Source organism: Lathyrus oleraceus, chromosome 3, assembly GCF_024323335.1.
Source record: "Lathyrus oleraceus cultivar Zhongwan6 chromosome 3, CAAS_Psat_ZW6_1.0, whole genome shotgun sequence".
NCBI lineage: Eukaryota > Viridiplantae > Streptophyta > Magnoliopsida > Fabales > Fabaceae > Lathyrus > Lathyrus oleraceus.
The window spans coordinates 503,821,763-503,833,857 of NC_066581.1; the positions used below are offsets into that span (position 1 = coordinate 503,821,763).

The following is a 12,095-nucleotide window of genomic DNA, read 5'->3' on the forward strand; positions in this document are numbered from 1 at the left end:
TCTTCCTCTAAATCAGAACTTTCTCTTACTTTTCTCTTCTTTACCTCCACTTTACTCCAAGACTTTAAGGGGCCTATAGCAGTACCCTTCTTAGCAGTTTTGGCTGTCATCATCTCAGCCATAGACCTATCATTTCTGGTCTTCATCCTCTTAGCAACACTTGGCTTCAAGTGATGAAGCAAGCTATCATCTTCATCATCTGAGATCTCATCTTCCAAGTCAATCACCTTCTTAGCAGAGTCATGCTTCTTAGACTGAGAAGCATCTACAGATTTCTTACAAGGCAAGGTTTGCCCTAAAGAGCATAATCCTTCAGCAGCTATATCTTTTTCAGACCTAGATGACTCATCATCTTTCTCATTGTGAGGTCCAACCTCAGGAGAGGGGTCCCTTCTCAATAGAGGAGTAGAAACTCCCTTTATTGAGTGTCCTTCATTAAGGATCCTCGTGCAAGATTTCTAATGACACGATCAGTATGATGCATGTCATCCTTAGAGCTAGGGTTATCAGAACTATTACCTTGAGTATGTCCTGCAGTGGAGGATGGACCAGGAGCGTCACCTGGGATGACTGACAGGGCAATCACTTCCAAAATGTCTTCATTAAGAAAGTCCATAAAGGGTGTTCTAGCTTTGTGCGCAGTTTTGGTGTTTTTAGAACCAGAAGGTGAAGGATGTTGTGACATCTTGTTGATCTTATGGAATGGTTTATGTTGCCCTAGCAGAGAAGGTTGATGAAGTTGAAGGAAGGTGGAAGTGTTAGAGCAGAGGTCGCGTGTGAAAATGTTATAGATGGAAGTTCCAATACTAGGTGATGATTGACCATAAATGGGGCACTTTCTTTTAAGTGGGCAGACAATATTTTTATTACCTTTTCCACTCCAAATTAATTGCTATAAATTCTCATATATACAAATCCCTAATTTCCCTCTTAGACATTCAAATTGATTAGCATCCAAAGCCTTTGTAAATATGTCAGCTAATTGCATTTCAATAGTAACATGCTCCATGGCTATGATTTTCTCTTCCACTAGTTCTCTAATAAAATGATGACGAATATCAATGTGTTTTGTCCTGCTGTGCTGAATAGGATTCTTAGAAATATTTATAGCACTCAGGTTGTCATAGTACAATGTCATGACATCTTGTGTGACATTGTATTCAGTCAGCATCTGTTTCATCCAAACCAATTGAGAACAACTACTTCCAGTTGCTATGTATTCAACTTCAGCAGTGGACAGAAACACACAATTTTGTTTCTTACTAAACCATGATATTAAGTTGTTCCCCAAGAAGAAACATCCTCCTGATGTGCTTTTCCTATCATCAGCACTTCCATCCCAGTAAGCATCACAGTATCCAGTCAGCATAGATCCAGATCCATGAGTATATAACATCCCATAGTCACTGGTGCCATTGACATATTTCAGTATCCTTTTCACTTGGTTTATGTGACTGACTTTTGGTTCAGCTTGATATCTAGCACAAACACCTACAGCAAAAGCAATGTCAGGTCTGCTTGCTGTGAGATATAGCAGACTTCCTATCATGCTTCTGTAGAGACTTTGATCTACACTAACACCATTTTCATCTTTGGAGACTTTCAGATGTGTAGGAGCATGTGTCCTTTTATGACTTGCATTCTCCATGCCAAACTTCTTAACAATGTTTCTGGCATATTTGCTTTGAGATAGAAAGATAGAATCTTCCATCTGCTTGACTTGTAGCCCAAGAAAATAGGTCAGCTCTCCAACAAGGCTCATTTCAAATTCAGACTGCATTTGTTTAACAAAATGTTCGACCATCTGATCTAACATCCCACCAAACATAATATCATCCACATATATTTGAGCCATCATGAGTTTTCCTCCTTCATTCTTAACAAATAGGGTCTTGTCAATGCCTCCCTTCCTATATCCATTGTTAGTGAGGAACACTGTGAGTCTATCATACCAAGCCCTAGGAGCTTGTTTCAAACCATAAAGGGCTTTCCTCAACTTGTACATATGCTTTGGAAGATTTGGATTTGTAAATCCTTTAGGTTGTTCAACATATACTTCCTCATTTAAGTAGCCATTCAAGAAGACACTTTTTACATCCATTTGGAACAGTTTAAACTTCATAATACATGCCACTCCAAGCAATAGTCTAATGGACTAAAGGCGAGCTACAAGGGCAAATGTTTCATCAAAGTCAACTCCTTCAACTTGAGTGTATCCTTGTGCTACTAATCTTGCTTTATTTTTAGTAACCACCCCTTGTTCATCAGATTTATTCTTGTACACCCACTTTGTTCCAATGACATTTATTCCTTCAGGTCTTGGAACCAGTTCCCATACTTCATTTCTCTTGAATTGGCCTAACTCTTCCTGCATGGCATTGACCCAGAACTCATCAGTCAAGGCTTCCTTGATATTCCTAGGCTTAATCTTGGACACAAAACAGCCATGTGAGATTACTTCCCTTGATCTAGTTGTGACCCCTTTATTTGGGTCTCCTATAATGAGATATTTAGGCTGATCCTTCTGAATTCTGATAGAGGGTCCCTTATTAATTTTGTCAGCTTCAAGTTCAGCTTGAGTGAGTTCACTCTCATTACTTTTGTCTGGGAAATCAGCTGGGGGATCATTTAGGGATGTCTCAACATCGTCTGTGACATCAGTCTGCTGATCATCAACCACAACATTGATAGATTTCATCATTACTTTTGTTCTGGAAATTAAAGACTCTAAATGATCTGTTGTTTGTTGAGTAGCCCAGAAATATTCCTTCATCACTCTTGGGATCCATCTTCCTTCTTTGTTCACAATCAGTCAAGATATAACATTTACTACCAAACACATTGAAGTATTTGATTATAGGTGTTCTCCCTTTCCAGACTTCATATAAAGTAGTAGGAGTCCCTTTCTTCAAGGTTACTCTGTTGTGAACATAGCAGGTTGTGTTCATAGCTTCAGCCCAAAAGTGGTAGGGCAATTTCTTAGCATGAATCATAGCTCTGGTTGATTCTTGGAGAGTTCTATTTTTCCTTTCTACCACACCATTTTGCTGAGGAGTAATGGGAGATGAGAACTCATGACTAATTCCTTCTGATGCACAGAATCCAGCAAATTTGTTGTTCTCAAATTCCTTCCCATGATCACTTCTGATTTTGATAACCTGACTTTCTTTTTCTCTTTGAAGTCTTAGACAAAGATCTTTGAAGACTTCAAATACATCAGATTTTTCTCTTATAAAACTGACCCAGGTGTATCTGGAGAAATCATCCACCACTACATAAGCATACTTCTTCCCACCAAGACTTTCCACCTGCATGGGTCCCATCAAGTCCATATGGAGAAGTTCCAACACTCTGGAAGTGGTGTCATGTCTGAGCTTCTGATGTGACATCTTTGTCTGTTTTCCAATCTGACACTCCCCACACACTTTTCCTTCATCAATCTTCAAGTTTGGAATTCCTCTGAGAGCTTCAACAGATATAATCCTCTTATTCCTTTAAGATGTAGATGGCCCAACTTTTGATGTCATATCTTCACTTCTTCTTCTTTGGCTAGAGTACACATTGATGAATAACCAGTTTCTTGAGAACTTCACATATAGTAGTTGTCCTTAGACCTGACTTCTTTCATGATCACTTCATTTTCTTTATTAATAATCAGACATTCAGTTTTGTGAAGTTTACAGTTAGACATTGGTCACATAGTTGATTGATGCTTATTAGGTTTGTAGTCAGTCCCGTAACAAGTAGGACATTGTCAAGGTTAGGGACTCCATGGCAGTTTAGCTTACCAATCCCCTTGATTTCACCCTTTGATCCATCACCAAAGGTTACATAGCTGGTGGCATGAGGATGAAGGTCAGTTAGCAGATTTTTGTTTCCAGTCATGTGTCTGGAGCACCCACTGTCAAAATACCAGTCTTCTTTGGCTGAAACTCTGAAGGAAGTGTGAGCTATCAGGTTTGTGACACCAGTCCTAGGAACCCATTGTTTTCTGTTGACAGGTATGTGATGTTTGGGTCTAGGTTGATGATGAGAAGGACTAGGATAGCCATACAACTTATAGCGGAATGGTTTTATGTGGCCAAATTTTCCACAGTAATGACATATCCATCTTTGATGTTTCCCTTTCTGTTGTCTTCCCTTATGATGTTGTGACATATGATGTGACATCTTTGGTTTGCTCCCAGTGTGACTGCACTCAGGTTTGGATTCATTGAACCCAAGGCCAGACTTGTCTCCTGCCATTTGTCCAGTCTGGAGAATTTTGTCTAAGGTGTCAGATCCATTGTTTAGCATTCTGACACACTTTGTCATCTCATCCAGTTTGGAATTCAAGAACACTACTTCAGTTTTCAACTTAGAGATGGTTTCCAAGTGTTATGCCTTCTCATTCTCCAGTTGTATAATCACTTTCTTCTTACTTTCAACTTGTTGATACACTTCTTCACTTCTGTGACACAACTTTCTGTAGGTAGTGGCTAGCTAATCAAAGGTTACTTCATCATCACTTGAGTCTTCATCAGAACCCCATTTTCCAGTCAAGGCAGTCACAAGATTTGCAGACTCTTCTGTTTCACTTTCATCAGACCAAGTAGCAGCAAGACTCTTCTTCTGTTTCTTGAGGTAGGTCCCACATTCAGCTCTAATGTGTCCATACTCATCACATTCATGGCACTGAACTCATTTTCCTTCTTTGGACTTTTCATCAGATCTTGTTCTTCTTCCAGCATTATTGGACCTACTAATGTCAGATGAGATGTTCTTGACATTAGACTTAGACCTTACATCCATCTTTTTCAGAAGTTTGTTGAATTATCTTCCCAGTAATGCTACATCATTTGCCATATCTTCATCAGTATCTTGACCACTTTCTTCCTCTATATCTTCAGTGTTTGACATGAAGGTTATGCTTTTGACTTTCTTTTCAGATCCATCACACATTCCTAACTCAAATGTTTGGAGGGATCCAATTAGCTCATCAACTCTCATATTGGAAATTTCTTGAGACTCTTCTATGGCAGTCACTTTCATGGTAAATCTCTTAGGAAGTGACCTGAGTATTTTCCTCACTAGTTTTTCATCTGACATCTTCTCACCCAGGGTTCCTGAGGCATTAGCAATTTCAAGGATATTCATATGAAATTCATGAATATTTTCATCTTCTTTCATCCTCAAATTTTCAAACTTGGTAGTGAGCAGCTGCAGTCTAGACATCTTCACTCTAGAGGTGCCTTCATGAGTGGTTTTGAGAATATTCCATGCATCTTTAGCCACCTCACAGTTGTTTACCAATCTGAAGATGTTCTTATCTACTCCATTGAATATAGCATTCAATGCTTTAGAGTTCCCAAGGGCTAGATCATCCTCCTCCTTGGTCCATTGTTCCTCAGCCTTCTTATCAATTGTAGCTTTTCCTTCCTTAGTAATAACTGGATGTTCCCAGCCTGTTAAAACAGCCTTCCAAGCCTTATTATCCAAAGATTTTAGGAAGGCTACCATTCGAGGTTCCTAGTAGTCATAGTTGGATCCATCCAGAATAGGTGGTCTGTGAACAGATCTTCCGTCTCTATCCAGAGTACCAGAAAGTAACGTCCCTAGATCTCACCCAGAACCAGAGCAGGATGCCTGCTCTGATACCAATTGAAATTCTGGTATCAGATATGAGATGTCGAAGGTAATGTCACGACACTAATATCTGAACAATACAAACAGGATAAAAGATAAAGAACAGTAATGCAAGAGACACAAGCATTTGTTAACCCAGTACGGTACAAATTCACCTACGTCTGGGGGCTACCAAGCCAGGAAGGAAATCCACTAAACAGAATCACTTCAAAGACTCTCAGTAAACAACTTCAAGTTACAGTCTTTTCACTTAATCTCTACCCGTGTGACTTCTACCTAAGAACTCTTAGATATGAGATCCTACTCACTCCCCCTCAATCACAGCAGTGATATAAAACAAGAATTACAATAAAAAGAAGACACCCTTCAAAGACACATACTTGATCTTGCTTAAAAGCTTCAATCAAGTAAACACACGCTCATGCTTCAAAGCTTAGAGTGGACAAATTACAACTCAAAAATCAGTCTAATTCAATCATCTATGGATGAATGAATGGCTTACAATACACACTACCACACAAGACTCAAACCCTTATTCTCTCTCAATATTTCGTTCGTTATTTCTTGTGTATAAAACCAGGTTTTCCATGTCCTTTATATAGAAGTGTTTGGCTGGGCTTGGACATCATAAAACCCTAAAAGTATTTTCCGTTCATATCTTCTCATGACAGCTGATTATATCTTATTGGAAAATAAGTCAATCTGGTTGTAATTACTGATTAAGGGCTCATTCAATCATCTCATCAATCACACATAGATTAGCATAAAAAACGCAATTACATAATACATAACATTCAGACTGAATGTTTTGTATACAGATGTCATGACATCGGGTCTGACATCTCAGTAAAATCCTACATATTCACATTTTAAACACCTTACAGGTACATGTTATCTTATGTCAAGACAACACTTGTGACAACTTGTAAACACTCTAGGTTTTACCGAAATTGCTGCCAACACATAGAACCAACAGTAATCCCTATTTCATTCCCAGAGGGTTACTCCTTGATATGTTCATCCTAACCGGTGACAGATGCTCTCTTTCGATTTTCTTCCCAGTAACTGGTAGTTGTAAATCATGTTTCCCCCCTGTAGAGTCTATCCTTGATATGTTCATCCTAACCGGTGACAGATACTCTCATTTGGTTTTCTATCCAGTAAATGATAGATATAATTCTTATTTCTCCCCTCAGAGTCTATCCTTGATATGTTCATCCTAACCAGTGATGGATATTCTCTTTTCAGTATTCTATGCAATAACGGATAGATGTAATTCCTACTTTTCCCCGACAGTTTATCCTTGATATGTTCATCTTAACTGATGATGAATATTCTTCCCTTCGAGTCTATCCTTGATATGTTCACTTTAACCGGTGACGGATATTCTCTTTTTTTGGTCTTCTACCCAGTAACTGGTAGTTGTAAATCCTATTTGGCCTTTCCCCAATAGGTTATTCTTACCCAGTAATCGGTAATAAATACACCTTTTGTCGCCCTTAGCTAGTCATCCTTGATATATTTTCCCTAACCGGTAACGGATATCTTCCCTGTCAGATTATGTTATCTTCTTACCCAGTAACCGGTAATGGATAATATACTTCTGGTACTTCGGTGTTGAAAATCTTTTCTTCCCCAGTTGAGTTCAAGTGCGTATTTCCTTAGTGAAATCGTCGTTTCCAGTTTGGTTCAAGTATTTCAATTTTGTTCTGATATACCTGTTTCCCCTCCAGATTTCTTTTTATCCCCCGGTTGAGTCTTTCCATTGATTTATTTTCATGGAATCCCTCGTATCCCCCAGCAGTTTTAAGTCGTATCCTGGCTTACACACAACCTTTTATCCCCCAGAGTCTTTGTCTCCCCAGTGAGTTTTCCTTATGGGATGCGTTATGCTCCTGTGGACTTTCAGTCGCTCCGGATTCTTTTCCTTTGTGGTAACTCATTCCCCATAGAGTTTAATTTTAACATTCATATCATATGCATCAGGAGGTCTCTTATGGGCCAAAAATTGTATCTATTGTTGTTATTTAAGTCCATTCTACTGAGTCGATACGAAGATTTTAACCTTCATCGCCTCAGCTAGAACGTCATTAAATAGGGGCAACTGTAAGACCCCAATTTTGACCCTAAGATCCCTCATATTATCTCATCATATGCATTAGCATTGGGATCACACCTTGGCATCCTCCTTACCTCTCATTCATTGGGTTTGCATTGGGAGAGATCACCAAGCATATTTTATTGTATCATACTTCATCTTTTCTTTGTTTACTAACCAAAATACCAAAAATATGTCAATGTATAGTTTGTTGCTTTTGTAGGTAGTGTGTGTGTTTACCTATGCTCTAACAAGCTCACATTTAGGCTTTGAGACCCTCAATGCAAGAAGCACGATCAAGAGATAGTTCAAATTGATTCTAGACATCATATATGGATCCCCATGATCTTCAGAAGTTATTTTGATCAAGAAATCATCAAGAGTTTGGAGTTTGTTTACCTTGGAAACCTTAATCCATTTGGGTATCTTGTGTAACTTCTTCAACAAGTTTCTTCAACAATTGATCAAATATTTCAAGGGATACTTCACATTACATCATCTTATGCATATATGATCCTCCATGAGCCTCAAAAATCAAGAGAATATCAAGCTAGCAAGATGGTTCTTGGTGGTTGACTAGAGAAAGTCAACTGGTCAAATTTGGGGTTCCCTAGACCCTATCTCCTACAATTTGTATCATATGAAAATTATTCCAAGAGAAATGTTACTCAAAATGACATTTCAAACAACTTTCATATTTAAATCTAGAGCTATTTTTGCTTGGAAAGTCATTTTTTATGGTGACAGATTATAGGTCATTTTGTCTGAACCCTAGTTTGGAGGTCAACTTCACAAGACCATAACTTGATCATTTATTATGATATGAAAGCCATTAAAAATTCATGATCAAATTCAATCTGTCTACTTTAACTTTTATGTTTGGAGGAAGTTCAAATTCAACTTGCAAATGCATGTGCCAAGAGGAAACATTATAGGTCATTTTGGGTCAATACCATTGAACAAGTGATTTTCCTTAACTTCTAAAATGGATAACTCTTTCATGCCAAATCCAAATGAGGTCAAATTTGTGACTAAATTTATTAGCTTTGAAATGTCTACAACTTTTATGAAGGAGCTTTTCTCATTTGAAGTCCATAGAAAACGTTATTCAAGGTGGAACAAATGAACATTTGACTTGGGATTTAGAAAATTTTCAAATATGTTTGATTTTCCAAACTTCCACCTCAAACTTCATCATGATCCAAGCTTCAAATGAAAAAATCATAAATTCAAAGTCATTACATGATCAATTCAGGGACACACACCCTGGAATTGGGGGGTTTAGCCTCTAATATTATTCAAATAAGATACAAAATAAAAACGAGACATTACAAAAGGATTGGAATTCCGTTGATCTTCAATCGCATCCGTTCTTGAAGGATTTCCGTTCTTCGACGCTTTTGACCGCTTCAATCTTTATCGTCTCTAATCTGTAATCGTGAAAAGTCCTCTTCTTCATATTCAAAAACCCCCTAAATAGTTCTTGATCACTAATTTGATGTAGCAAAAGTCCAAAATGCCTTATGGGATCAGTCGTGCCAAAATACAGCAAAAACTGGAAAATGAAGTGTCCAAGCCAACAATGGTCGTGTCAAGCAACACGACAGGCCGTGTTGGCTGTCTGGTAAAGTGGTCTTGACACGCCCCTCCAGGGAGGCTGACACGGGCCATGTCAGCTGACACGGGCACCCATGTCAGCTCCCTGTTTTCTTCTCTTGGATTTCCTCTCCTGACACGGCCAGTGTTGGGCAACACGGATGGTCGTATCAGGACTACTGTTTTACCCAATTTCTTCTTCCAACGGGCCCAGAACATCTGATTCCCTTAGAGATCCCTCTGATATTCTTGCTTACACCTTAAACCAGTAAAATTACCACAAAGAGACATAAATGGAGTATAATGATGCAAACCAAATATAATCAACAACTTGAAATAACAATGCAAAACATATAATTTACGAAACAGAATAATAAAACAAGTAGACTAATGTGTTACCGACTTCGTGAAAAGGTGCTGAATGAGTGTCACAAAAAAAGTAGAATTGGAGACTGATCAACTATCATAAATGTTAAATTCCATTATGCCCAAGCTAAAATTGGAAACCACATTTTCAAGATGGGTGATTTTGCATTTATAAAAGAATCAAGATACAATTGTGAAAGATGCTGGTGATTATCATGACAAGAGGTTCATCAATAATGCATGATAACTTAATAGATTCCATAATAGAGAAAGTGACTGTTAGATACATAAAACCTAAGATATTGTTGTTAATTGTAAGGAGTCATCACAACCTAATGTACTTGAGAACTGAACCGACGACTAACGGCATCAAAAACTTCAACATAACGACATCACCCTTCTGAACCTAACGAAAGGACCTCGAAAAACCAGAATCAAACAGAAACAGAATCAGGATTGAACTCCATCTACATCCATTAACCAACTTCTAACAAATTATTAAAGTCACCTCTAACTGTCATAATAGAATGAAGAATCTGGAACTCCACTGAACCAATGTTGAGTTTTCACCTACAAATCGAAACTCCGGTCCATTACTAACAATCATCCAGTTTTCCATAACAGGACTTAACATCATGCTAAGAGCCTAGTTCCCTAACAGAACTTAGAACTAATTTCAGTGTCTCATAGCAGTGAATTAAACTAACAATAACTAGCTAATTTTCTAACATAAGCAATTTTCATCCATGCTAATTGATCCTCGTTTAAGCTTAACAACCAAATTTACATCAACATCAATAGACCTAACACTGACTGCATAACCATTATCTAACAGATCAGAAGTAACATCAAAAGCAGAGAGAATCAATTAATAGAAATGACAGTTTTGAGTTAACTATTTAGAGTCCAGACTTGGATTAACTCCATTTATTTAACAGTCGTGGATCCAATTCAAACTGAGTTAACTAATAACAACACATTCATTTTAATATAATTTTAATCTAACAAACTAATCCTAACAGGAATCAATCCAACCTCTTAATATAACAGGTCTAACAGAAAACCAATTCATAACAACTCCTAACAGAACCACTAACAACTTCTAACCGAAAGTTCATAACAAAAGGAATAGAGAAGAGGATTTTTGGAAATGCTATAAATACAAACCTTCACAGTTCAGAAGAAAGACTCTCATTCCATTTCATTACCTTCTATCTTCTTCATTCTGCACAACCTTCAACCAAGCTTCTTCTCACTTCCTCCTCCAATCTTTAACCAACCACCTTTCAACAGAATAACTTCTGAACCAATAACCTGCAAGAAAAATGAACCAACTGACATAGAGGAAGCAAGAACCTCCATAGCAAAACAGAAAACCGAAACAAAAAAGTAGAAGTGAGCCTCATCACACGCGAACCGAAGCTCATCTCAGATCTTCATTGTCGTCTCGATTAGCAACACAAGAGCGCGGAGTAACGTCGGTCTTCGTCGACGCAAGGGAATGCACGTGAAGCATCGACGAAGGAGTGCAGCAACACAGATTCATGTTTTCTCGCGCGGCCACTGGGGTCGTCGAAGGTGAGTTTTTGCTCTGTGTCGATTTAAGTTTCTCTGTTGAATTCTACGAGTCATCTTCGCTCTTTGAAACGGAAAGGTCAATCTTCATCATCCAAGACACGTGATTCTTACACAGAGTAAACAGAATCCCCTCGTGAGTAGGACCGTGTTTCGGTGCCGATGATGAGCGCCACTCATTTATGACATGAGCTTCTCGTTTTCTCCTTTATTATGAATATAGGGTGGCTTCTTGGTACCTTGCTGAGATTAGGGTCCACGTGTTGGTTTTTGGATCGCGGATGGGACTCGGTCTTCGGTGAATAAAATGGGCCTTCTTGGCCCAACCAAACGCTTTCTATCCACACCCATCCAACCCGTTTCATTCCCCAGACTTTGGCCATAGTGGATGGGCCTCTTCTTTGAGGCCCATGTCGAGATCCACTTCCTGCACCCCCTTGTGTTGCAGAGTGTAGGCCCGAATCTTGTTTTTATTATCTCTTCTTCAATTTGTTTTGTTTGGTTACATTTAATTGATTAGTTAGATTAGGATTAGTAGAGGTAATTATTATTAGTTTAGAATTTCAAAATAATGTGATTAGCTTAAATATATTAGGTTAGTTAGAATCAATTTTAGAATAATGTTTTGATTAGTTTAAATAGATTTTAGAAATATTAAACCTTGATTAGTTAATTAAGTTGATCAAAGTACGGTTTGATCAACTAAATCCTTTGATTGTGCTTAATTCCCCAAGCTTAGTCAAGTGATCAAAAGACCATTGATCACTTGATAAAGCAAGTCTTTGCGTTCGAGATGTACTAGATACTAGATCTCCAACTTCAATTAAGATTCAAA

General features: G+C 38.2%; 1 protein-coding gene across 13 annotated transcripts; it reads right to left on the reverse strand.

The window, feature by feature from the left end:
- Positions 1-445: 445 nt before the first annotated feature.
- On the reverse strand, positions 446-11,486 carry LOC127128409 (uncharacterized mitochondrial protein AtMg00810). 13 transcript variants are annotated; one of them, XM_051057706.1, is made up of 4 exons: positions 11,103-11,486; positions 10,894-10,999; positions 10,018-10,255; positions 446-9,578 (listed from the first exon to the last, which is right to left on the reverse strand). In XM_051057706.1, exon 4 carries the CDS (start codon positions 2,120-2,122, stop codon positions 893-895), a length of 1,230 nt encoding a protein of 409 aa, XP_050913663.1. In that variant the 5' UTR covers positions 2,123-9,578; positions 10,018-10,255; positions 10,894-10,999; positions 11,103-11,486; the 3' UTR covers positions 446-892. The 13 variants fall into 13 exon arrangements, with proteins under 13 accessions (XP_050913663.1, XP_050913662.1, XP_050913660.1 ...); XM_051057705.1 differs by having other exon boundaries at positions 10,018-10,091; positions 10,194-10,255; positions 10,894-11,486; XM_051057703.1 differs by having other exon boundaries at positions 10,018-10,104; positions 10,194-10,255; positions 10,894-11,486.
- Positions 11,487-12,095: the final 609 nt, after the last annotated feature.

What these genes read in the sequence shown, in the direction of transcription:
- LOC127128409 (XM_051057707.1), bottom strand. Translation starts at nt 2,122, where the DNA reads ATGAAGTTTAAACTGTTCCAAATGGATGTAAAAAGTGTCTTCTTGAAT.